At 40.2% G+C, this 27928-nt stretch overlaps 1 protein-coding gene across 1 annotated transcript in view; it reads right to left on the bottom strand.

Annotated features, from left to right (window-relative positions):
- EVPL (envoplakin) overlaps nt 1-27928 on the bottom strand; it is a 63302-nt gene that overhangs the window by 9315 nt on the left and 26059 nt on the right. Inside the window, exons 3-17 of the mRNA XM_083355401.1 lie at nt 25214-25368; nt 24932-25055; nt 22309-22434; nt 20802-20840; nt 19456-19617; nt 18579-18686; nt 10716-10811; nt 8706-8831; nt 7781-7927; nt 6939-7093; nt 4609-4706; nt 3953-4134; nt 2659-2837; nt 2337-2475; nt 481-674 (exon numbers count right to left, since the gene is read on the bottom strand). Of these exons, the coding sequence (XP_083211527.1) occupies nt 481-674; nt 2337-2475; nt 2659-2837; nt 3953-4134; nt 4609-4706; nt 6939-7093; nt 7781-7927; nt 8706-8831; nt 10716-10811; nt 18579-18686; nt 19456-19617; nt 20802-20840; nt 22309-22434; nt 24932-25055; nt 25214-25368 (2030 nt within the window). The remainder of the gene's footprint in view (nt 1-480; nt 675-2336; nt 2476-2658; nt 2838-3952; nt 4135-4608; nt 4707-6938; nt 7094-7780; nt 7928-8705; nt 8832-10715; nt 10812-18578; nt 18687-19455; nt 19618-20801; nt 20841-22308; nt 22435-24931; nt 25056-25213; nt 25369-27928) is intronic.

Genomic DNA, 27928 nt, shown 5'->3' with positions numbered 1-27928 from the left:
CAAAATCTTCCTCTTTGAATTTATGAGAGTAAGTTGCTATTAAATCTTTGCATTTCATCAGCAGTGATGCACCAGATTTCAGGCCACAACGTCTTTTTGTCCATCTATGAGAGGCTGGGGTATTTGTTTCTATTGTTAAAACAAGATTTTGCTTTGAAACGGAGGAAGCTGTAGAGCAATAAAACAGACACATCCTTTCCTAACAGTGCACAGGTTACCAAAAAGATGGGAGAGACCGAAAACCAAATGTGTTGCATATTGCTAGCCATTCACATTTTTCTTTTGCTCCAGAAAGGGGGAAATAATTTGCTATACTTACAGTATTTCCTTTTGCTGATTGAGGTCTTGGGGGAAAAGAAGATTCTGGGAAACATAATTCCATATCTGAACTTTAGATATGTTGTATCACAAAAGCTAATTATGAAACGATGACTATTCATACTAATCATTTCCACCACTAGAGTCAGCGGGGTTTCTCACCGTTGATCCAGCTGGTCAGCAACGATATGATACCGATCGTTAATAAGCTGGACCTCCTTTTTCTGCCTGGGCAGATCTGGACAGTATTCTTGAAAATTGTTCTGCACTGCACTGCAGCTATGCTCTGCATCCTTCAGGCTTCGGTTTAACTTGAGCAAGGAATTCTCCTGTTTCACTAAATCACGTTTCAGTGTCTAAAAAGGGAAGAGATACACGTGTCACGGAGACTTACACATGGCATAAATACATGCTTGTGCAACTGTTTACTACTCATATCATCTGATCTTCAAAAGTATCGTATCTGCTTTCCTTTTTTTTTTTTTTATTGAAAAGTTTTAAAATACAGTTTTCCTTTAAAAAACCCCCCTTCCCCTGCCCTCCTCCCCCCCACCTCCCCCCTCCCCCTCCCCCCCCAACTCCCCCCCTTCCCACCCTCCTTCCCCCCTCCTTCCCCCCCTCCCCCCTACCCCCCCCCTGACTTCCCAGAGCTAAATACAAGGTATATATCTAAAAAAAACAATCATAAACAATCATATACTAACAACTATAAACTCTAAAATCCATCACTCTCTAGCTTATATAAAATAAACCAATCCTGCTTTCCTTTTCAATCGGTTTATTAGAGGAAAGAGAGCCTAGACAAATAACTGGATTTTAAGAAAAGAAAACAGCTGTAAATTCAGTTGCGGGTGGGGGGAGAAACGGCCTAGAAAAGTGGCTAAGGCTAAAGGAAGAATTAAAAAATGAAGTGCGGAAAGAGATAAGGAAGAGGCTCTGTGGGAGAAAATAATAATTTCCTTTGTTTATAATCAGGATGCTGGAACTAAATGCCTCGCCTCAGGAGTAACCTGTTTTGGTTTTTTTTTTGAGCCAAGGACATATTTGGAATATTGAGAGCACATCTGCATGTTCTCATTAAATGACTGTCAAGTGGGGCGAGGGAGGAGAGCTTGTCTTTCATAAATGATGGTAGTTATGCTGCTCATAAAACAGCCATTTATCAGAAGATGATTGGCAACGCCTTTTCTTCCTTCTCCCATCTAGATGGGTTCTGTTTGTGAAGGCAACTTATTTTTTCCTGAACTGTAACGCACTTTGCAGCCAGATATACCTTTGGGATTTTCCCGGGCCTCAAATGTACATCTGTAAACAAAAAGAAAATGCTACGACACAGTTCTTTGCAGTATCCTCATTTCCCAATTCTACTCTTTTTAATATATTATTCATGTATTTAAGTGACTCTTTAAAAAATTAGATGCAGGAGATTGCAGGGTATCCATGGGAATGTCTCCAAGCACAGTCCCTCTGCCTGTGTCTAGTTTCTCCTATTGGCAAATCAAGAACTCTTTCCCACAAGAACCTTACTGCAAAGAGACTCAACCAGTATACCATTTTAATCATTTATGAATGTATGTGACCTACTAAATATCCCTTAAATTTAAATACAGAATTTTAATTTTGAACATAACTAAAGGAGAAAATGATTAACAACAGGGTTGGGCAATAACAACATTAACTACAATTTATTCATATAACTACAATTTATTCATACAAATTGAACAGGAACATTTCTATCCTATCTTTCCTCCAGGAGCTTACAGTGGCATACCTAAAACATTCTTCCATAATTTTATTGTATACCATCCAGAGTCCCTCTCTGTTGGAGGTGGATGGTTCAAAAATGTGAAAAACAAGCAAGGAAGCAAACAAGTAAGCTTATCTTAATGGTTTGATCTTTATTTGGGCTTTTAGTTGATCAGCTCTAATTCTGTTAGTGTAAGAGTGTGAGACTGGTTGGATGGAGGGATGGACGAGCATCATCACATGGGGTATCCATGACTTCAGACAACTCTTACCTGAAGTTCATTAGCACGATCTTGCAGTGCATTAGGTGAAGCTGGAACGGTACCATCATGAGATAATTTGGCCTCCAAGGTGCTGATGATCCTGTCCGTGTTTTCTATCTGAGTTTCCAAGTTTATACTTGCTTTGGCTCTGAGGAGCGGGAGACAATTTCACTCTTAAGACTGTTTTCTTCAGTAGCGCAATAAACCAAAACATTCTTCCCCTTATATCTTCCAAATTGTAATACTCTAAAATGTACAGAAACATTTTGCAGAATACTGCTTCTTTACCGCTAAAGATTCTTGGCCCAAAGATACTGTTGATGTTACTTACTTTTCATCGTATAACCTGGAGAGTACTTTAACATCATTGTATTTATTCTTGATGTTGTTGAGCATCACAGGAATTTGAGAGGCAGAGGTACCAGCAGGCTTCTTTGAAAGATAGGTCTCACATGCTTTCTGAGCAGCTTCTTTCTCTGTTCCTATAATCTGAATTCTCCTGTTTGTTCCCTGATAAAATGAAGATTTTTTTTAGAAGAACTATCATTTCAATTGAATGGAATGCAATGATTATATGTATGGCAAGGTGATGGAAACAGGGATGATCTTCACCGGTTTTGTCTTATTTTATAATATCTATCCTGGATGCCTCCATATTATGTTTTGTCTGAAACCTGGAACAATCAGTATATTCTGGATTTTGTTTTTCAGAATGATAGCTGATCCAAAATAGTCCAACAGTGCAGTAGTTTATTCCCAACTCAAGACAAAACAAAATGTATTCTGTATTTTGTGTGTCCTTCTAGTACTGGGTAATCTATGCTGATTTTTGTATTTCTTTTATACTTCTTTTGACTTTTCCAACTTAGTAGAAATAGGCTCCTGATCACGTTCAAGAGAGTTTAAGGCAAATATTTCCTATAAAATAATATTTACAGATACTGATGAACAGTATAGCTAATCACACATTTGATTAAAGCATTCAAAAACAGAAAAAGACAGGAAAAGATCCCTTCTACAAAATAGTAGGGGAACCGATAGAATGTGAATCTAATCTTAACCAAACAACTAAAAATATTGGATTATAAGGCCTCTCTCTGTTCTTTATTACTCAATCATGTCAGTGAGCATTAATTCTTGCACTCCTTTCCTTTTTGACATATGCAATATGTTATAGGGACGCAGTGGCTCAGTGGGTTAAGACGCTGAGCTTGTCAATCAGAAGGTTGGCAGTTTGACAGGTCGAATCCCGAGTGCCGCGTAGCAGAGTGAGCGCCTGATACTCGTCTCAGCTTCTGCCAACCTAGCAGTTTGAAAGCACGTAAAAATGCAAGTAGAAAAATAGGGACCACTATAGTGGGAAGGTAACAGTGTTCTGTATGCCTTTGGCATCTGGTCATGCCGGCCACATGACCACGGAGATCTCCTTGGACAAGTGCTGGCTCTTCAGCTTTGAAACGGAGATGAGCACCGGCCCCTAGAGTCGGAAACAACTAGCACGCATGTGCGGGGAACCTTTACCTTTACCTAATATATAAATATTTTAGCTTTGGGTAGTATCTAGACAAATATGAGAGTATGAGCTATCACAGACAAGTAAGCAGTCAAACTCCTTCAGTACTTGCCTCCTGATGTTTGATCCGTTGAGTAACATCTTCTATAGGGTCACTGTGATTTAGTGGAGATCTTGTGCGGCTAAAAATGTCCATCTTAATTTGCCCCAAATCGTTATCAATTTTATTCAGCTTATGGAGCAAATGGTCAGCTTCAGAGTCATCCTGGATTGCAGTGAAGGTTCTGATTGCTGCTGGAATGACAAATAACGTTGGTATGGTCCAAATTAAATCAAATTTCCACATTAAGCAGAATTTCTCAATCACATACGTATTCATCCATCAGAATAACTGCTGCGTCTAAACTCTTTCATGTTCACCTCCAGTTTAAAAATCAATCCTTCCACGGGAGGTCTGAAATTCTGAATTTTTGCTCCAGTAGTGACCTTATAAGAAGCCTATCATCACACAGTCTGGTCAGGTTGAAGACTTTGGGGCAACGCCTGAGTACTTTAGCATTCTTATTTGTTTGTTTGTTTGTTTATCTGGACAATTTATATTGCCGCCTACTCTCTCACGGCGACTCAATGCAGCTTACAGGACATAAAAACATAACATAAAAGAAATAAAAATCATAATAATAAATAATAAAATAATAACCCCAATAAACACTGTATCATTACACAGTGATATATTCCTAACAGAAACCAGTTAAAATACTGCCATACCTTGATGGCTGGGTTTCACCGATTCCTTGTTGCTGCTTTTTAGGGTGGCCTGGATTGAAGCTCTCTTCTGTTTTACTGTGTTCAGTTCATCTTCTAGCCTAAGCGCAACAAAGGGGTCAAGAGTGTTCACAGCACAGAGAATTCCTACAGCACTTGTGTAGAGGAGATACTTGTCAGAAAAGCTACACAATCAGAGGTTCTACTTACAGATTAAGAATAAATAGAATCTATTTTCATCCCAATAATGAAGTACATGGATTACAACCATAATTGGAAGTGCATACTATTTATGACACAGGCCTATTTATGCATTGATGAACCCTGTAAGAAATGCCTTTTTTTAACAGATTCTTCCCATACTATTCCAGAATCATTTATAAATAAACAATATTGTTGTTTACTTTGCCAAATTACACCAGTCCTTATCTCAATTCAAGCATAAAATGCACCACACTCTTTATCATGTCTTATGTGTGATATTACTTTTACTCAGTACAGGTAGTTCTTGATTTGCAACCACATTTGGGATTGGAACCTCTATCGCTAAGCAATGGGGTTGTTCAGTGAGTCGTGCCCGCTTTTATGACTTTTTTTATGCTGTGGTCATTAAGCAAATCACTGCAGTAATTAAGAAAATCCCCCGTTAACTTTGTTTCTTGCAAGCCCTCCAGGAAAGTGGTCAGTGGCGAATCACAGGACCCTGAGGCTACTGCAACAGTTGTAAATGCTAGGATTGATCATAAATTACTTTTTTTTCCACGTGTGTTTTAATCTTGAATGGTCATTAAATGAATGATTGTAAACTGAGAACTACCTGTATTCTGGGGATTTTTATTATTATTTTTGGCCACCTAACTGCTTTTATTCTTCAGGGTGTTTTGGGGTGATTATGATTTCCATGTGCTTTTGAGTAAAGTATATCAAATTCCCTGATATTACAGGGTTTATTGGTGGGAACGGCTGGATGCACAGAGGACAGAGCCTGCCAGATAACCTGCCTTGGTAGCCATGCTTTATTGATTATTAATCTTTTGGCATGATGGACGGGTAGGGGAAGCAGAGATTGAGATGTCTCCTCTTCCTTCTCTGTTTGCTAAATTGTGAGCTTTCAAGATGATGGGACAGAAGTTCAGCCCACCTGATCTTAATACTTACTACAGTAGTCAGTTTTACAATGTGTGTAAAACACACACACACACACACACACACACACACACACACATACACATACATATACGCCACTTTGGTAGCACCCTTCACTTTCTCCCTTATTTTTTTTTCTCAGCCACTAATTGCTACTTGGATATTTGTATACTTGTGTGCTTAGGGAACAGGAAGGAGAAAAATACAGGTTGTTTTTTAATTTAAAAAATTATACATGTGCGAAATGCCCAAGGTTATATTTCAGGGTGCATATTATTACACAAGGGACGCGGTGGCTCAGTGGGTTAGGACGCTGAGCTTGTCGATCAGAAGGTCGGCAGTTTGGCGGGTCAAATCCCGAATGCCGCGTAACAGAGTGAGCGCCTGTTACTTGTCCCAGCTTCTGCCAACCTAGCAGTTCGAAAGCACGTAAAAATGCAAGTAGAAAAATAGGGACCACTACGGTGGGAAGGTAACAGCGTTCCGTGCGCCTTTGGCGTCTAGTCATGCCGGCCACATGACCACAGAGACATCCTCAGACAAGCGCTGGCTCTTCGGCTTTGAAACGGAGATGAGCACCGGACCCTAGAGTTGAAAACGACTAGCACGCATGTGCGGGGGAAACTTTACCTTTACCTTTATTATTACACAGATGCCATGAAACAGAATGCTACGATGGGAATATTCTAACTCAGTTCCATATCCTAGTTCTGTCTATGGAGACTCTCAGTCATCCAGGTCACCAAAGATGCTTTTTCACGAGGCAACTGGACTTTCTTGTTTTTAATTTGCAGACGTTTTGCTTCTCATCCAAGAAGCTTCTTCAGCTCTGACCCCACCATCCAGTCAGATCTGAATAAACGTCTTGGATGAGAAGCGAAACGTCTGCAAAGAAAAACAAGAAAGTCCAGTTGCTTTGTGAAAAAGCATCTTTGGGAAACTCCAAGTTCTGGGTTTTTTTTTAATCCCAATCTCCCATTCTATAGCCAAGGTAAACTCCCAAATGCAGATTTAATATCTGCATTCACCAGCAGTATTTGGTACTGTTGGATATCTTTGAATTTTTTTTTTTAATTAACGAGTGGATAGGAAAAAGATGCAGGAAAGAAGCTCTTTATATTGCTCATAAAAAGCATTGGAAGACCGTATGTTTGCAGGAAAAAAGAGCAAAGAAGCTTTGTACTAACCTATTAATTCTGTCTATGGCCTCTAAGTCTGGAGGCGGAATGGAGAAACAAACAGCAGGTGCTACCTTACTCTCTTCTTTGGCATTCTGCACTACCCAGTTTTCTTGTTTGCTGTTATTGTTCAAAGTATACTTTTCACCTCTTTCGAGCCGTACCTAGAAGAATGGAGGTAGAAAAAAAAAGGGTTTTGGTTTCTGATGGATTTCAACTTTTGCAGCAGTACAAATTCAACTTTTTTCAGATGAATTGTTCTCTTGATCACAGGAATGGGGGGGGGGAGCTCTTATATCTTCTTAGAAGACAAGTATTTTGTGCACCCATGTCTGTTTGCTGTTGTAGCACACTATATCTGTATTGTTATTTTGTGAGTTATTTCAGGGCCTAGAGCTATCCATCTCAGTGCAAGAAATCAAAGTTCTAAGGTCTTCCAAGTTTCTATGTTCTTCTATATAATAAACCTGAGATTAGTTAATTAATCCGTATTTAAGAGTTTGTTCTGCCAAAAACAAAAAACAATAAACCAAACCCCACCAGGAAATCTATAAGGTCGATTTTGTAACCATTGGTTAACTTTATATACCGGTAAGTCTTCAGTGTATGGAAACTAAAAAAGGAATGACATTATTGTATTAAATATTTTGCAGAGGGACAGGTCATTATGCTGTAATTTCACATGATACTGTATCCCTTTTAAAGTATTTCACAGCTCCTTCTGTTTTTGAAAAGCACCACCACCAAAGTGTCGTAAGCAAGAATTAAAAAAAAACATAGTGAGATATGTATTAGCAAAGCAGAGTTGCAGATGGAACAATTTCTATCACCCATTATAAAATGTTTCATACCTCACCCAAATCCCAATCACAAATGGCATCTATTATAATTGGCTGGGAACATTGGACTCTTCGCAGTTTTAATGGACTGATCTCTTTACTCCTTCGTTTTAGTTCTGCAATGGTCTTTTCAACTTCTTTCACAGTCTTCTCATCATTCTAAAAAAGAAAGAGAGTGGAGAATTAGAGCTGGTATGTACCTGAGAAAAAGTACGCAGCCAGAGTTATTTTTCTCCAATAATGGGAAAATACTTTACATTTTTTTGAGAATATAATTCAACAGCCATAGTTTATATATAGAAAAAAAAACTTTTATTCTGCAAGCCTTGGTCAGGGGGTTGGACTAGAGGATCTCTGAAGTTCCCTTCAGCCCTTTGAATCGATGTTCTATGAAGGGCTGCCTTACTGGCCGCTGAATGTGGGTTGGGTTTGGTGAAACACCAGTTATATTATCTTTGATATATGTTGAAGTAATAAAAGGATCAATCCTTATGTTGAGAATATTAGTGGGTTAATTACTTAAAGCATATTACCATATTCAAACAAATGCATGGGAGACACATATTATTCCTATTTCTGTCTTATATGTGGCTGTGAATATATCAAGGCCCTATGGTAATTTATATATAATTCTGCATCGTGGTAGAGTGGCTAAGACTGGGCAAACCAGTTGAAGTGAAAGCGCTGTTCCATTTTGTGTTGCAGATCCAGCTGCAACCATTGAATAGGGTATAATTTTTCTTGGTGCCACCTTTCCCTTCCTTGGGGTTTGTTTTGTTAATAATTCCTGGTCCTGCAGAGTTACACTTAACTGAGCTTAGATGAAACCATAAAAAATAAATGGGTTTGCCTGCCATAGTAATTCAGCAAAACCATGTTCATTCCAGGTTATTAAGATGAGAGCTTGATATCTTTCAGTTCTCCCTTGGGTTCTCACCTCCAGATGGCACATTAAGTCAGACACTATTCCCAGTCTGTCTTTATTGAACTTGCTGTATTTGTTATCAAGGTCATTGTTCATTTTGTTTAAGAAATGGTTCATCGCATCAACATCATCATAGAACTAAAGAGAGAAGAAACAAAAAAACACAAAAGAACAGACAGATCAAGAAGTGCTTCTTTAACCATGAAGACTTGCAGGGACAGAGACATTTTGTCTCATTATAACAAACCAATAATCTTCATGATATCAGTCCCTGTTGGAATTATTTAATTTTACTTACAATGCATAACTAGATGTCTGATATCTGTATCATTAAATCAGTACTAGCAATTCTAAGAATTCAATGTTGCATGCTTGTTATTTTGCATATCTGTTCGTTTTGGTTTTAAACGAGTTACTTCTCAATTCAACCGGAGTTTAGAATTTAAACTGAATTTGTCATTTGGGAAGAATTGAGAAAGAAAAAAGGGAGAGTGAAACATTTTGATTTTTATCTGGACATCTCAGTACCATTCTTTGGCATGCTCTTCTGGAGAGGTTATCTGAGGTCGATTAGTTTAGATCAGGGGTGTCAAACTCAATTTCATTGAGGGCCGCATCAGCATTGCGGTTGCCCTCAGGGGGCCGGTTGGGTGTGGCCTGGGTGGGCGTGGCCTAGTGGGTGGGCATGGCTAAAGTGCGTATGGCCTACTGGGTGGGCATCGTTCTCATCAAGGGTGCCTATGGGGGCCTGGGCAGGAATGGGACAGATCTGTGGGTCTCTGGCAGAAGGAGGGTCTCTGGGCCAGGGCCAAGGCAGTGGGGGCCGTTCCCTCACTGTTTCCAGAATGGCTTCGCGGACCGCATGAAACCACTTCACGGGCCGGATCTGGCCCCCGGGCCTTGTGTTTGACATGTCTGGTTTAGATAACCATGGGAATATGATGGAAAGTATACTGTGACTTCAGCAAACCCTTCACAAACTCTCCTGTGAGATCCAATGCAAAATGTTGCCATCATACAAAAAGTGGCTTGGAACAGTAGTAACCACTGAGCAAAACTCAGTCGCTCTACTATGTAGCATACTGCAGAGTTCTATTGTAGACCCTGTGACAGAATGGCAGAAATAAGGGATTAGAAACTATGACAATATTTGCAGATGAGACAAAGAGGAAATAGCAAATGTAAAGTATTAATATTTATGAGGATCTTGACAAGCTTGAATAGTAAGTAGAAAACAAAAAAAGCTGAATTTCAACACAAATACATTTAAGGACCTTCTTTTGGGTAGAAACAGTAGCATTATATGATGGAGGGTATCATATTGGGCAGTAACTCGTACAAAAATAATCTGGGTATCTGGTTGGATCACAAGCTGAACATGAGACAGCAGTGTGATGCAGCTGTTAAAAAAGGGAAATTCAAAAGAAGGATTATGTCAAACTCAAGATTAGGATTAGAATTTATTAAATTTATATGCTGCACTTCTCCCTAAGGACTCAGGGCGGCTCACAACAATAAAAATTAAGAGACATAAAATACAAAAATTAAAAAAGAATTAAACAATGAATATAAGAAATACGGGACAATTTGACACAATAAAAACCAAATTAAAAACCATAGTCAGTCCGGGCCCACTTGTTGGAACAACCATGTCTTCAAGTCACGGTGGAAGGATCGAAGGTCAGGGGCTGTCCGCAGCTCCGGAGGCAGTTCATTCCAGATGGTCGGTGCGCCCACAGAGAAGGCTCTCCCCCTGGGGGTTGCCAGCCGGCATTGCCTGTCCAACGGAACCCTGAGGAGGCCGACTCTGTGGGAGCGAACTGGGCGATGGGAGGTTGACATTGGCAGCAGGTGGTCTCGCAAGTACCCCGGGCCTAAGCCAGAGAGGTTATAATGCCCCTCTCTTCCAGACCAAACCTAGAATATTGTGTCCATTTCTGGACACTGGATTCTAGGAAAGATATTGACAAACTAAAAAACAAGCTGTGTTTGATTTTCTTCTTTTGCATCAAGTCCATTTACCTTTCTATAATTCTCTATGCTCTTCAGATGGTGCTCCTGACAAATGCACAAGTTGAGAAAATTTTGCCATTCATTCTTCAGGGCTTCCTGATGGGCCTGCAGTGATAGACAATAGATAAATACATAAGTTGGTAGGTAGGTAGGTAGATAAATAGATAGATAGAATTCTCATATCTGTTATTTTTTAATTTAATTTCTTCTCCAAAGACTAACAGCAACAGACAACCATAGCTGATCAAATATAAAACACATCTATCAAATTTTCTCTCAAATTTGGCTATATTCAAGGCCATATTCAAAATATCTATTTTGGAGCACACTTCATTTTGTTGTCTGCAAAGAATATACCCTCAGGTACCCTCAGGTATCTATATAAATATTTTCTTCTGGATGGATGGTGACATGCCTAGACAACCACCAAAGCTTTGTTTGCTTTTACAGCCATTCTTGGGCCATAGATTGCATAGCAGTCTAAAGTATGGCGTTTTCCAAGACTCTGTTTACACAATATTCTTTCAAAAATTCTTATGAGGATTTCTGTTTTACTGGGATAGTTACAATGCTGTGGAATCTTTTTCCTTAAGCATAGTTTGCCCATTGAAGCTCAGATTGCTTATTTGGAACAATATTCAGTCTAATGGTTAAGGCATCAGGCTAGAAACAGGAGACTGCTTTAGCCATGAAAGTCAGCTGGGTGGCCTTGAGTCAGTAACTGTCTCTCAGACCAACTCACAGGGTTGTTATGGGGAAAATAGGAGGAGGAAGGTGTGTTGGATATGTTTGCTACCTTGAGTTATTTGTAAAAATTATAAAGGCAGAACATAAATTAATAATAAAAACAAGAGGAGTCTGTTGCAACAAATCTCAATGCTCATCTGTAATTACAGTGCGGAGACATAGTTAGCTTTTTCTGTGATTATTCTCTTCAAATTATGGTAAGTTGTGATTAGTTTAATACCAATACTGTACCTATTCTGTTAATAATTATACCTCAGATTTTCATTACCAGGAAATACTGTACAGATACTCTATTTGATGTGCATTTGTATTAATTTGTATACTTGGAAATATGAATAAAGAGGATAATTTTAAGATTATTATTCCTTACCTGTTCAGTAGTACTGTGTCATTAATAAAGTGTGCCATTAGCCTTATTTCTACATCAAACAGTATGTTCTTTCATTTTCATCAGTAGTAGTTACATTAATTGTACAGCAGACCTACAGTCCACAGATATTCAGGGAGAGTATGTTATATTACATTATCTGATTTACCAGATAATATTATATCCTGGTGGCTACTAGCAATAAATAGATAGCAATAGCACTTAGATTTATAGTATATACTGCTTCATAGTGCTTTATAGCACTCTCTAAGCGGTTTACCGAGTCAGCATATTGCCATCAACAATCTGGATCCTCATTTTACCAACCTCAGAAGAATGGAAGAGTGAATCAAACTTGAGCTGGTCAAGACTGAACTGCTGGCAGTCGGCAGAATTAACTGCAATACTGCATTCTAACAACTGTGCCACCACAGCTCATAAATACATATGAATGCATACTAACTTAGATTTGAGGCAAATTCAGATCTTATTATATAACCTAGTTAGAATGTTGTTATTTGGTCATTTTGATTGCTTATCTAGCCTTTCTAGTTTTCTGGAAACAAATCTTTTGGAAAGGAAGGGGATCATACTGTTTCAATCTAGAAATTCATTGAGACATTCAATGTCTAAAAGCAACATCTATGGTTAAACATTTCTTAAATTCCTTAATTTAGTTCTAGAGAGAAGTTTTATGCTTGCTTACCCTTTTCTGTATGAACATTTAAAACATATCTGTTTGGTTCGAATTGACGAGGACTCAGAGTGGTTAACACTGAACGAGTTTATTGAATACACAAAGTCAACTGTCAAATGTCAAATGTTGCAACCCTTTTATAGAGAAAGCGTTTGAACTGTAACCAATACAAACTGTCTGTTTTCCCGCTCCTTGGTTGTGGCGTCCAATGATTGCACCTTATTTTCCCGCTTTAAACCTTGCAAAGCTGCACAGTGTTTGCAATATCTTCTATGGCTTATTGCTAACTATTTACATACACAACACCCCTTACCCCCCAGTTGGTGTCATTTCTTTACAAAGTCCATTAGGTATTTTGGTGGCCTATGTATTCTAGAAGGGTATCTGTTACTTTGGCTGCTAGGGACCCTTTTTCCTGGTTGACTGCTTGGCTGCTGGTTACTATGCTGGTTACTACTGGACCTGGGCTCAGGGTTACTGGCTTCAGATGTACTGCCTTGTGTATTAGGTTGTGTTTGGGATTCAGTTGTCACTGGCCTACTTCGCAGGGGTATTTCCCAATCAATTGGACTGAATTGTTGTTGATGGGCATCTGGAAATATGTCATCTTGCCCCACCACTACACCACTTTCAGGCCTAATGTTATCTGTACTGTTTGCCCTAACTGAGCTTTGGTCCCCCTCAGCTGGCACACACCCACTAGATCTTTTCCTCAGCTGGTCTATGTGTCTTTTACAGACCCTATTCCCTTCCCCCTCAATGATGTATGATAAGGGACCTAAGATTTCAGTTACCACCCCAGGAATCCACTTATCCCCTTGGGCGTAGTTCCTGGCCCAAATCAAGTCCCCCACTTCAAATGTTCTGTTAGGAATGTCAAATTCAATGTTTGGTTGGAGTCGGTCGGGGTGTAGTCTGTCCAACTTGGTCAAGATTTTTCTTCCCCACCTCATTTCAGCTGGACTTTTCCCTGTAGCCGAACAAGGGGTTGTGTGTTGGGCCAACAAGAACTCAGCTAGTCTCTGATGCCAGTCACCTCGAATAATTCTTTTAAGCGCGTCCTTCGTGGTCCTCACGTTCCTTTCAGCCAATCCGTTGGTGGAGGGGTGGAAGGGTGCAGAAGTCTTATGCTTAATCGAGTTGGCCTTGAGGAAATCCTGAAATTCAATAGATGTGAATTGTGGCCCGTTATCCGACACTATTAAATCCGGCAACCCATGAGTGGCAAAGAGGCCCCTTAATGCCTGTATTGTTCTGCCTGCCGTTACTGAACTGACCGGTACTACTTCTAGCCATCTAGAGTAGCTGTCGACCACTACAAGGAACGTTAACCCCTGGAAAGGTCCAGCGAAGTCAATATGAATCCTGGACCAAGGATTCCTAGCTAGCTCCCATTTATGTGTGCGGATGTGTTGTTGTTCAGGCCTGGAACGTTGGCACAGATGGCAATTGGCAACGCATTCCTCAATGTCTTGGTCCAATCCTGGCCACCACAAGTGACTCCTAGCTAAGGCCTTCATCCTTACTATTCCAGGGTGTCCTTCATGCAATTCAAATAGAATAGCTGATTTGTGGATTCCTGGGATTACTACACGAGTTCCCCAAAGTAAGCAACCCATATGAACTGATAGTTCATCCTTCCTTCGGAAAAATGGACTGTATTTTACGTCTGGGTTGGCGTTGGGCCAACCGCTCATGACCCAGGCCATTACTCTCCTTAAGATGGGGTCCTTATTGGTTGCCTCCGCTATGTCTTTAGCAGTTAGGGGCAGATCAGGAATATCTTGTAGGGACATTACTTGTCCCACTGGGGCAGGGTCCTCCTCTGTTGTGCTAAGGGGCAATCTGCTAAGAGCGTCTGCATGACCCATGTCTTTACCTGGTCGGTATTGGAGGGAAAATGAATATGCTGAGAGGAAAATGGACCATCTCAGCATCCTGGGAGACATAATTTGGGGAGTCTGTTTATCTGTGGTAAACAGTCCCAGCAGGGGTTTGTGGTCTGTCAGAATTGTAAAGTTCCTGCCATACAGGTAGTCGTGGAACTTTTTAACTCCTGCCACTATGGCTAAAGCTTCCCGGTCAATTTGAGCATAGTTCCGCTCTGCCTTGGTTAGTGTGCGGGAGTAGTAAGCAATGGGTCTTTGCATTCCCTGGGTGTCTAAATGGCTGATTACTGCCCCGACGCCATAAGGCGAAGCATCGCACGCCAGGTAGATTGGTCTATTTTCTATAAAGTGGGTTACAGTTGAGCTACTGGAAAGGATATCTTTTAAGGTCTGGAAACTCACTTTGTGCTTGTCTTGCCAATGCCAAGGGGTCTTCTTATCTAAAAGCCTGTGCAGTGGTTCTGCAATGGCAGCCTTATGTGGCACAAAAGTGTGATAAAAATTTACCAAGCCTAGGAAGGCCTGTAGCTCAGCCTTGTTCCTTGGTTCAGGAGCCCCTTTTATTGCTTTAATTTTTTCAGGGGTAGGGTGGACCCCGCTTTTGTCAATCCTGAACCCCAAAAAATCAGTGGATTTAACCCCTATGCTACATTTTTCCTTTTTTAATTTTAATCCAGCCTTTCTAAATCTACCCAGTACCTGTTCCAGCCGCTCTACTAACATTCCTTCATCTTTTCCAGCTATTAGGACATCATCAAAGTAAGGGCATACTCCAGGTATGCCCTTTAAGGTCCTCTCCATCACTTCTTGGAAGATGCCTGGAGCAGCTGCAATCCCAAATTGCAGTCTGTGGACTCGGAACGCCCCCTTGTGGGTAACAATTGTTTGCGCCTCTGCAGCCTCTTTGGAAACAGTCAACTGTAAGTACGCATGCGCCAAGTCGAGCTTGGCGAAGATGGCGGCGTCCTGGATCGTGGCGAGGACCTGCTTCACCGTCGGGACCGGGTAAGCATGCTTTTTCATTCCAATGTTGAGGGTCGCTTTATAGTCGGCGCAGATCCTCACATCCCCATTGGGTTTGAGGGGTGTGACGATCGGCGTCTCCCATAAACCGCCCTCAACGGGTTCTAAAACTCCGAGGCCTACAAGCCGGTCGAGCTCGGCCTCGATTTTTTCTTTTAAGGCAAAAGGTACCCTCCGGGCCTTTAGCCTGATTGGATTTACTGAGGGGTCTAGGTTAAAATTAATGGGGGGCCCTTTGTACTTGCCTAAAGATCCATCGAATACGTCTGCAAATTCTTTGCAGACGGATTCGAGGGTCTTATTTTTAATCACAGAATTTATTCCCCCTATCCAAATTCCCAGGGCAGGAAACCAATTAAGCCCTATTAAGCTAGTCCTATTCCCCTCCGTAACTACCACATCTAAGACCCCCTTAAATCCCTTAAAATTAACTCTAAGGCTGGTCTTTCCCTTTACGATTATTGGACTTTTTTGGAAGTCCATTAATTGAATATTTGTTGGGCTAAGTGGAATTCTTTTTCCACTTAGTTGTTCAATTTTTTTCAGGGTTTCAGTGGAAATTATCGACACTGAAGCCCCAGAGTCGATTTCCATTCTGCAAGGAACCCCTTGCAGAAGGACTGTGATTTTTAATTTTCCGTCCGGAAAATTGTGCCCCCTTCCCTGCCTTTTCCGATTGACTCGGGCCACCTCCCCTGGGTTTGAAAATTTCGCCCGGGATCTAGGGGTCTCCTTGCCACTAGCATTGGGGGTTACCTTACCCTCTGGCCACACATCGACTTCATTCAGACGGGAGTCCCGGACGCGGTTTCTGCAGATGGCCTGGATGTGGCCGGTCTTGCCACAAGCCCTGCACTTGGCGGTGCGGAATCGGCAGGAAGCGCGGGGATGGTTGCCGCCACAGCTGCCGCATCGGTTCTGGGTGTCGTTGTCGCGCGGTCTGGTTGCGGTGTCCCGCCACGGTCGTTGTGCCCCGGTCGGTGGTCTCTGCGGTGTTGCGGGTTGTTGCCGGCGGCCGGGTTCGGGCCCTTCGCTTCTAAGTTGTCTGGGTGCCATCTTCCCAAATCGCCTGGAGACTTCGGCGATCTCTTCCTCCCACTGCTGATCCACCTCCCCGCAGTCCACATAGCCCTCTTGGTTAATTTCAGGTGCTGTCGCCATGCTACTGCGGGGGGGGGTCGCGATACCCGGTAGACTCATACGTTAGGAGTTCGTCGAGCACTTCCTGTAAATCGCCAGTAGGTTTGGCGATTATTCTGTTTTGTAATTGTTCATCGCGTAAGCCTAGCACAACTCTGTCCCGAATCCTAATTTCTAAATTATCGTATTTGCAACGAACTGCGGCTTCCCTAACGGCAGCGACGAATTTCTGTATGGATTCCCCCGGTCTCTGATTTCTCTTCTCGAAGATGCGCCGCCAAAAAAGTTCGGACCTTCGGGGAGTAAAGTGCACCTTTAGTTTTGCAAGGAGGTCGGCATAGGGCACGCTGGAGACTGGTTGTGGCTGGCACAGCCCGACAGCGACTCTGTAGACCGGTGTGCCGCAAATTGTCAAAAGTGCCGCCGCTTTTTTTCGGTCGTCGGTGATTCCGTTCACTAACAGGAATCCTTCGACCTGACCAATATATTCTTCCCAATCTTCGGGGAAGTTAGGGTCAAATTCCTTCAATGACCCGATTTGCGCCATTCGGAGAATTTTTTTCCTATTCTGCCGCGGCCGCTCGGTTGACTGTGACTCGCTCAGACTTTGCCGCCTTCACGACAATTCTTCCTAATCTCTGGTCTTCTGTCAATCCCACCTTCGTCGCCAGTTGTTTGGTTCGAATTGACGAGGACTCAGAGTGGTTAACACTGAACGAGTTTATTGAATACACAAAGTCAACTGTCAAATGTCAAATGTTGCAACCCTTTTATAGAGAAAGCGTTTGAACTGTAACCAATACAAACTGTCTGTTTTCCCGCTCCTTGGTTGTGGCGTCCAATGATTGCACCTTATTTTCCCGCTTTAAACCTTGCAAAGCTGCACAGTGTTTGCAATATCTTCTATGGCTTATTGCTAACTATTTACATACACAACATATCTAAGTCCTGTCTAATATTCCAAAATGCCTCTCCACCTTTAACAGGTGTTTCTGGAAGCTCTATAGTTAGCTGTGCATTCCTTGGTACTTCAGCATTAGAGACAATTGCAGATAATGTTTAGACACCCCTGGTCAAATTATATGTTTCAGTTCATAAATCAACAAAAGCTGAAACCACCCCTATATGGAATTAAAACAATATTTTATAACATGGCAGGTGTTACAGACACTTCCTTTAGCCATCTATCCTTGTTTCTTCTCCAAATTTCCTTGTAACTTATCTTTTCTAGCTCAGAAATATTTTAGTTCTTCTTGCATGTTCTATATCTTTGATATCTCCCCATAGATTTTCAATGCTATTCAAAGCTGGAGATAGGAAAGGCTATTCCAAAATCCTTTATCTTCCTTTCTGCAAATAGTTTGATTTGGAAGATTGTTTCAGATCATTGTCTTGCTGAAATACCTAAATACCTCTTTTCAACTTCAGTTTCTATACTGATTGCACAGAGTCAATGGGGGAAAATTCCCTCTCTTCCAGACAAATGGATTTTAGGCTATTAGTAAAAAAAAATAAAGTTATTCAGCCACTCAATTTCTCTGAAAAGAATAATGGTGGAACTAGTAATGAAAAAGCCAAGAGGTTTACAAAAAGGATAAAAAATGTATTTGGACATCTCATAGAAATCCCCCAATTATACCCTCATTCAGAAGCATCTTTTTCTCTGTTGCCTGGCAGCATTCACTCCCTCAGGACAAAGTGAGGGAGAAAAAAGAAAAGTCCATATGATTGGCTCTGTTGAGAGGCCAGTCATTTGTGTCTCCTCTTTGCCTTTGATCTTTTCCCAAATCAGTTGCTCATTAGAAGATGTTTGTAATTAAGAACAGGTGGCAGCATTTGTTTTCCTTTTGCTATTAATTTTTTGGTCCCAATCTAATTTTCTTAATCTGAAAACAGGAAATTACTTTTCTTTTTTTTTTAAAAAAAGCTTTGTTAGGGCAAATATTCTTCAGATAATCAAATTAATGAAAAGAATCTGGTCATTTAGATTTCAGAATTCTGATATTTACCTGGATTGGGGTCACTGCTGGATGCTTCAGTTCAATCATCCGTTCTCCATCATCCTGAAGCATATTCACATACCCTTCCTGGTTAAGAAGCTCATTGTTTCTGAACTCCTGCAGAGAAGGAAGAAAGAGTTAATACAATATAAATGGCCACAATGAATGAGTTGAATGATACAAATGATCCACATGAAACAAATGGACTACTGGGGACCGGCAATTTACCTCTTTGGAAGCCACCCAGCCCTGCCAGGAGAGTAGCAGTTTATCTATGAAATTCAAGTATAGATGGTCTTCATGATGGTAATTTCCATTGCTAAGCAATGTGGTTATAAAGCATGATGTCACATGACCACACTGCTTGGAGATGGTAGTTCTGACTGTTCCTGGTTACTGCTGTTAAGTGAATCATCACAGTTTTCACCTATGACTTCTAACTTCCTGCCAGATTCTCCATTGACTTTGCTTGTAGGAAAGTGGCATGGAACATGGTAAATCACAAACATGTGACTGATGATGGTGCAACTGACAGAAATCTGGGTCAGCTGCTGAGCACCTGGAAGCACTGCAATAGCTGGAGCTTCAAGGACCAGTCATAAGTACCACTTATTCAGTGCCATCACAAATTTGGTCACTAAAAGAATGGATGTTAACTGAGGACCTCCTCTACATTCAACAATGTGTAAGTTTTGTTGAAATCAGTATGACTGGAGGAAAATGTTGCCTGGGTTTCCCTACAAAAGCGTACATAGTTTATCTGCAGGGATGTGCCATGGGCACATCTGAAATTGATGTTGCAGCAATGTCATGTTTCCTAACAGATTTCATGAACTAAGAATTCCCACATCTAGAAATAGAGTTTGACATCTAACTTCTCATTTACCTCATACTCACGCCGGACTGACTGGGGATCAATCATTTGATCACTCCAGTCCTGCTTCAGGATCTTTTGCTGTTGTTCTGAGAGATACGCCAACTCTTTCATGCAGCCTTGGAGGTGTGTATAGAGGCTATTCAAGCTCTGGCCTCGCCAGATAGAGGCTTTCTGTCAGATTGAGGGGAGGAAAAATATTGTCATTTCATTTAATTGTTGTTGTCCAGTTGTCACCAACCGGATATTGTAATGAGAAGTCCTAGCATTCTCAAGCATTACAGCCCTTGGTATTATGGTCTGAGGTTTTCATGAATGGTAGTCCAATAAGATTGGAGGACGCCACATTGGGAAAGGGTGCCGTATTTTTTTTATTATTTCCATCTAATTTAATATCAGAACATCCTTATTGAGAATGCTAGAACAGCTGCCATTGAATGTTTAGTATTTAATTAGATTTCTATCCTGATTTTCATTCAGAAACTCAAGATGGCAGACAAGTATTTCTTCCTCCTATTTTCCCCACAACCACCTGCTTCTATGGCTGAGGGTGGACTAGAACTTGAGTCTCCCTACTCCTTGTCCAACATTGTGCCCACACTGCACCATGCTGGCTTTTAGCTTTGGAAATGCTATCTAAGGTAACAGCCATGCCATTACAAGAATTCTCTCTTGGGATCTCTTATGCTAACAGTCCAATAATTCTCTCCTGCATCACACACAAGCTACCTCATGATCCTCTGCTTGGTGAGGGCAGGAGATAAGATTGGCCTGTTCTCAGTAAGTCATGTCTCTAGTTAGAATGGATGCAACTCCAAAACTTTGTGTCGGATGTGTAGGACAGGAAAACACTCAACAGCTTTGGTGCTTGTATTTATTTTTTGTTCTTGTAAAGAACCCTCAAATCAGAAGTAGGCAATACTGTATGATGAAACACCAATATACTTTCAGGATACCTCTGTTAGTATCCACCAGATTCTCTCTCCTGTCTCAATTTTACTAAATTAAACAAGCTGGAAACAGCAAAGCACAATCGCAGCCTCTAACATCACATTTGTTTGGCAGAAATTCTTTGGATTAAGGTCCCAATGAAATAGAAGAGGGCACCTATGAGTTAGTTCATATTCCATTAAATGGAGGTATTGTAAATAATCATAACCACTGTGGCAGCCATTTTGTATATAGGTGTGTCTATCACGGTACTCATTTGGGGAAGGTGTCCATCACATTGTCTCGAAACCAAATGACTCCTATCTTTAATAGCCAGATTTTCTAATCATAGCTTGCAGGAATCTGATATAGCAGATTAACAATAATTTTAAAAAGTTATAGCCTATAATAGTGAATAAAATTCTTACCAGCAAGTCCTTATATTGAGTCTTCAAATCTGCAGTTTCCTGTTTGGAGAGAGTGAAAGCAATTTTATTCTTAAAAGGGCCAATACTAATGGTTTACATAATGTGTTAAAAATATACCATGTTGCTTTATCATACTGTTAAATTAAATTTTATACTATAATATTTGGATTTAGTATGACCTTTTCATTAAAAAAAATTTCCATGAGCAAACTGATCCCTTTATAATGTAGTCAATATTTTAGTCTATATTTACCATGTATATATTGAAGGAATTGAACTGTTAACTAAAAAAAATCAAATTTTCATTTGACTGTCAGTGAGTACTATGAATAGATATTTCATTTTTTAAAATCTAGTTATGACTCTGTAAACTGCAATTGCCTGATAATTCACTGACAGCAGCAGTACAAGTATCGTTAAAGGGCCTGTAATTGCAATAAGATTACAGAGATCTTTTTATGTAAACATTCATTACAGTAATGGAACATTTTAGCACTGGACTCACAGCATGCTAAGTTTCTAACAAACCTTTTCAGCTACGTAAGTTCTGCAAATTTTATTTACTTATTTTGTTAAACAATTTATATGGCTGTCCATCTTACACACAACTGACTCCTGGCAGCTTACAACATTAAAACATTAATCATTTGAAAGTTCCCTATTTTTCTTATCTTGCAACTTCAGAATGTATTGCTGGATAAGAAGAAAAAGTAGTCATTTCCATTTAAATGCTGATGGTTTGAATTTCAACTTTGTTTCAAAGAGCCAAAGATGAAGACTTTTAGAGCTGTAAACATCTGAAGGGCATCAGATTGTCTGCCTCTTTTGTCTTCACAAATCCAATGCTCTCATATGTGTTAGATTACAGTTCAAAGTGTCCCTACTGAGCTTTGGACAATTACTGGGTTAGCTAGTGGTGATGGGACTTGTGGTCCATTATGGCTTTATTTCTTGTTTTTCTTTTTTCATCATTGCTGTTAATACACCCAGATTATGCAACATAAAAATGCTCACAATAAATACAGTCATATTACTGGGCTACAAAAACCATATCTCTGCATGCAGAATCAAGTTCCAAGTCTGTTGTCTTAGACTTCTGATGTTTTCATATATTTTCCTTCTCAAGTGTAGTTCTGCCTCCTAGAGTACAATAATATAGTATTATAATATTCACTTTCTGAAATTTACTTTTCAAGAGAAATACTGTATTTAACCTTAAAGGTTAGCAAATTAAGACTTGTGAATTTAATGAGAACAGGAACTTCACCCCTTCATAAAAACTATCAATTCTAGAATACTGAAATCCACTGGGAGTTAAGAATTTGGTTTGTTTAAACAAGTCTTGTAAACGTGTAATGGTTCATTTTTCAAGGTGTGTGAATTCCAAGTTGGATATTGCTTAAAATGATCACATTAATTATTCCTCACTCTCCAACCACACAGCATTGGGAAGACGTGTACTATAATTCATCTCTGCAGTGAAAAGACTGACCATATGCCATCTTACCAGACTGTGAAGATTTTTGATCTGGAGACCATATGCTTCTATCTCCTTTTGAAGAATGTTGTGTTCTGCAATTTGTTTTTCCAGCTCAGGCATTGTAGGTCCATATTTCCCTCCACTGACTTGTTTCTGCAACAAACCCACCAGTAAGTCATCACACTGTATATATCTAGAGTTATCCAATTGCAAGAAGAAGAAAAAAACTATCTCATTTCTTTGATCTCTTGTCCCAGTGATTGCCATGTTGTTCCTAATACTTGTGGCGGCTGCTAGCACTCAAGCCAAATTATTCTGAAATGTTAGAGAGTGAAGTCACTTAAAACCAGAAAAAGATGCAGGAAAAATGGTTATAGGAAGAAGTGAGACAGGCAAAGACTGACGGGACCATTTTGAAAGGTTTTGTAGTTGTCTCACCAAAAAGCTCCTCTTATTGATAAACCTGTACCTTGCAGAACTGGCCCATTTGATACAACGGTATTATATTTCTGTGAAAACACAGGCAGAAAAACATTCTAAGAAAGACATGAGTATTGAAGAAAATCTGGTATTTTAAAAGCTTACACAAATAAAGTTGTTGAGTATGTTTATATCCAAGGCAGCAACAATATGAGGCTACATGCAAACCCTCCTGGCCTTAATATAGCTGTGCTGATAACCTACTAACATACTAATACAAATGGGAGATGATGTTATATGGAGCTCTATAAAACTGTACATTTGAAGAAAGGTATCTGCAGAATAAAAACTAGAAATATTCAGGCCACTAGAAAAGAGAACCATCGATATGCATTTTATTCCTTTTTAGAGAACCTAGGAAAGGAACATCATGAAAGCAAGTTTGACTTCGTGTTGCACTGGGAAGAAGGGAAGGGAAGGGAATTCGTAACAACACATTATTTCTCTGCTCACTTATGAGTCACCAAAGGAGAACTCTACCCCTCTCCCAATCATTGTGTTAAGTTCTGCATATAAAAGTAATTCATGATTAATACAAAAGTTGATTGGCACTCTTGGGGACAGTACCATCCCTTAAGTTGTTTAATCTTTTAACAAGACATAAATCAAATAGCTCTTCAAAGATCTGTTTCCAATTAAAGAGTAACAATTTAATTTTATCTTAAATTTAAAAAAGGTAAAGGTAAAGGTTCCCCCGCACATGCGTGCTAGTCGTTTCCAACTCTAGGGGCCGGTGCTCATCTCCGTTTCAAAGCCGAAGAGCCAGCGCTTGTCCGAGGACGTCTCCGTGGTCACGTGGCCGGCATGACTGGACGCCAAAGGCGCACGGAACGCTGTTACCTTCCCACCGTAGCAGTCCCTATTTTTCTACTTGCATTTTTACGTGCTTTCGAACTGCTAGGTTGGCAGAAGCTGGGACGAGTAACAGGCGCTCACTCTGCTACGCGGCACTCGGGATTCGACCCGCCAAACTGCCGACCTTCTGATCGACAAGCTCAGCGTCCTAACCCACTGAGCCACCGCGTCCCTTGCATCTTAAATTTAGGTACCCCGATCTCACTCTCAGAGTGACTGTTCTATGCCAGAGGTCCCCAACCTTTTGGGCACCAAGGACTGATTCTGTGGAGAGAGGTTTTTCCGGGGACTGGTTTTGTGTGCTGCCTGCATCCCGCGGATGGGGCTTTGCTTGTTTGTGTGGACCGGTTGCTGGCATGCCACAGCCCAGTACTGGTCCATGGACTGGGGGTTGGGGACCCCTGTTCTAGGCCACCCTAGGCTATGAAGATGGAAGGGCCTTTTAGTGCTTGTGGTTAAAGCACTTTGAGCACTCACTTGCTCTGGGTTTGAGATGTTTCTCTGGGTTTCAGGCAATATTACTCAATAGTTACTAGATTCTGTGATACTGAGGTTTTGCTATAGGAAAGCAAGTAAAAACAAGGATATTCTTACTGTACTTTTAAAAACTTTGTTTGCTGAGAAATTGCATTGAACAACAATACACAATCTCTATTTCTGCAGTTCATTCAGTGATGGTGAGACACGGGTGAGACACGGGGGCTGAAATATAATTGCTAGGTTGCATTACTAGTCAAGTTGCATGTTCTTGATAATATTTCCTCAACTGCCTGGTCTGGCATGAATTATTAAACCAGGGTTATTTTTATTTTGCTTAGTAATAGTTTTTCAGTATTTGAGGACAACTTGTTTTACCCATTGAGCTAAACTATAGTTTGCATAACTGTGGTTCATTCATAAGCTGCAGTTGGCTATGTTTATATAACATAGTAAGTTAAGATCAAACAAACCACCATAATGTGTAAAGTTGGCCAATATGACTTGGTCTACCTTAAAGATTTGTCTATGACAAAGCAAATTTCCTGGTTTAATCATGAATTTGGATAAAAGATTATTGGAAAAAATATTGTATTTCCAGGGCAAATCAGTGCCATTGTCAAAGGCGCATATGCCCTGATAAGCATTGGTTGAGGTTATTTTTTTATTAAGCCAGTATTATGAACTACAATCTTTGTCTTGCAAGGATAAAAAGGTTTTGTTCTTCTGCTGTGATCTCCAAGTAAAGCTGGAATTCACATTCAACTTTATTAATTTTGTTAATCAAGAAATTGACTTGATCAAATGAAAAGCCACACACCCAAGCAACAATTCTTACCTGTTTTTGTTCTAGAATTTTTGCCCAGTCCACTTTGGAACCAACTTCAGAAAGTGTAAATTTTTCATAGAGCTCTCGATATTCTGCACATTGATGTGTCATTCGGACATGGAGCTGCTTAATACTTGGGAGGAGAGAAAAAAGGGAATTTCTTCATTAGAAAATGGGATTCCTCGAGGAAAAATTGTCCAGATTTGATCTGAAGCTTGTCATGTAAGTGTGTCTCCATGCATTTACTAAATATTTCTCAGAGAGCTGCATGGAATATAGATCATTACTTACTCTTTCTCAATTTCAAAGGCTTGAGGGTGTTTCAAATGCTTGACTTTGTCTACATCTAGGAAAAGGTCTTTCAAAAGTGTCTCTGCCTCTTTCAAGTTTTTGCCATTTATCTGCTGGAACTCCAAAGGCTTGTTCTGCTGTTGATTAATAGCATCCTACAACAAGAAAAGTGTAATGTGCAGAAGTCTCATTCCCAGAAGAGAGGAAGTTGTGGTTGTACATCTAGAAGGCAGATATTTTAGGCTGTATTCTGAGCATGTGATTCTTGATTCTGATATTAATTCCACAAATGCAGGTAAATAACTTTTATCTGATAGTTTATCGTGTCAATTTTTATCAGATAGTATACAATTAATTTACAGAATTCATCACATGGAATAAATGTCTTAGATTAAGGCAAAAAGAACTTTGGCTGAACACCGAATTAGATATTTCTTGTTTTGATTTGGCAAACCTTGTTTCATATATTCTCAGTTCCCTGATAATACTCAGGAAAGTACCTAGGAATACTCTTGCATGTATTTCCCTAGTGCTTGGTTATCCCCTATGAAACATGGAGGGAGAGGTTCAAGTAAAACTAGATTAGCAACTGAGATACAGTATACCAAGTCAACATTCATCATGAAACATAGAGCTTCTGTCCCCACACTCTTAAGATAAAAAATACAAATTATTTTCATGAGTTAAAAAGGTAAAGTTTCCCCCACACATGCGTGCTAGTCGTTTCCGACTCTAGGGGCCGGTGCTCATCTCCGTTTCAAAGCCGAAGAGCCAGCGCTTGTCCGAGGACATCTCCGTGGTCATGTGGCCGGCATGACTAGACGCCAAAGGCGCACGGAACGCTGTTACCTTCCCACCGTAGTGGTCCCTATTTTTCTACTTGCATTTTTACGTGTTTTTGAACTGCTAGGTTGGCAGAAGCTGGGACGAGTAACAGGCGCTCACTCTGTTACGCGGCACTCGGGATTCGACCCGCCAAACTCCCGACCATCTGATCGACAAGCTCAGCGTCCTAACCCACTGAGCCACCGCGTCCCTTTTTCATGAGGTAGTCATAGTCATTTTGGTTCCAAGCTCAGAGTTATCATACATTCAAACATACCCATCACTATATCCCTTTTCAGATAGCAGCATTATATAAAATGCAAAAAGGCAGCACAAAGTAATCAGCAAAAGAAATTAAGGGCAGGAAATAAGAGAGAAGGAAAGGAAAAGTAATTCTAATTTCCTCCAACAGCCATAATTATAGTTCTCTGTCCTTGCAAAACATTCTTGCTTCCCTTAAGTCCAAATACTGACTTTACTCATTCAATATGTCAGCTCTCCTTGATGCTTTCTGAGCTTGGTTGTTTGCTTTCAGATGTTTCATTACCTGACTAGGTAACATCATCAGTGCTAGTGAGTGTGAGCACTCATTTTAGTTTCACTTTCTAACATCCCACTAGCATTGACAAATATAAATAAAATAAAATAGAAATAGAATTTTTTTAAAGCAGGTTGAAAGAAATCAAAGAAATGTTTCTTATAATCTTTCCAATGTTTCTTCCCAAATTAATTATTTTTATGTTTAATTCTGTTCACTCTGCCAAAGGCTGTCAGGTATGAAAGATCAGGTCTGTGAAATATCAGGTCCTCACATGAAGGTTCAATTAACATGATTTATTGGTAAAGCCTATACACAGCAATCTTCTCAGCTAACAGCACCTGTCTGGGGTTAGATAAGGGTCAATGGCACTCAAGGGTTGGACTAAGCTTGTTTGTGGCTACATAAAAATTCTAGGCTGATCCCCCTTTTCACTCTGCCCTCAAGCTCTGCCAGTCCTTCTACAAAGGTTGTTCTTTGGTCCTTTTCACATACAACAGAACACTTTCATCAAGATTGCTTTGATTGCCCTTCCCTCTTTTAATTTTAACTATTTCCCTACCCTTTGATATATATTTTGAACTCTCTTTTGCTCCATATGCATAATGTCATGGTTCCAACAGATGAAACCCTTCAAAAGAACTTTGAGGCATTGTTTACCTTAAAGAATCTTTTATTCAAGAAACAAAGTATTGGCACTACATAGTTGAACTAAATTACCCTTCCCTGGATACAAAGTAACAAAGCATAATTCCCTCCTCCAATAAACAGTCATAAATCACATTCCCCAATTAGCTTGAAGTGCAGGCATTCTCTCCAGCTCTCCAGCCCGCCAAAACACTATCAGCTCTGGGCCCAATGTCCTTGGGTTCCCACGGCTGAGTTTTTATTGTTAAGACTAGCTGGACTCTCATCCCTATTCCCCCTCCCAGCATCGACTAATTCTAAAAGCATAGAGAAAATGGCTGCATTTCCATCTGTTGTCAAAGCAAGAACATCCAATGTTAACACCGTTGACACATACACAAATAGGCATATAGCCCCCCCTCCCAGGTATACCCAAAGTCAGGCCCCATGGTCTAAATGTAGGACACTGCAGAAACATATGTTTTAAAGAAGCATTATCCTTGTTACATCTTCAACAAAGTGGGTTTTTTACAGTTCTTTTCTATACAAACATAATGAAGTCCAATACATTATAAATATTATTTTTTGTTGCATAATTTGTAATTTGAGGTCCATTGACACACTCATTATAGAGGATACTCTTCCATTATCTATACAATATAGGAAACTCTAGCTTTTTATTCCACTCCCAGAATCCTTGATCAAGAAGCAATGCTGTGGTCAAG

Source organism: Vipera ursinii (genome assembly GCF_947247035.1).
Source record: "Vipera ursinii genome assembly, chromosome: 2".
NCBI classification, from domain to species: domain Eukaryota; kingdom Metazoa; phylum Chordata; class Lepidosauria; order Squamata; family Viperidae; genus Vipera; species Vipera ursinii.
Note: the sequence above shows the minus strand (reverse complement) of the source record. Positions and strands in the feature narration are given on the sequence as shown.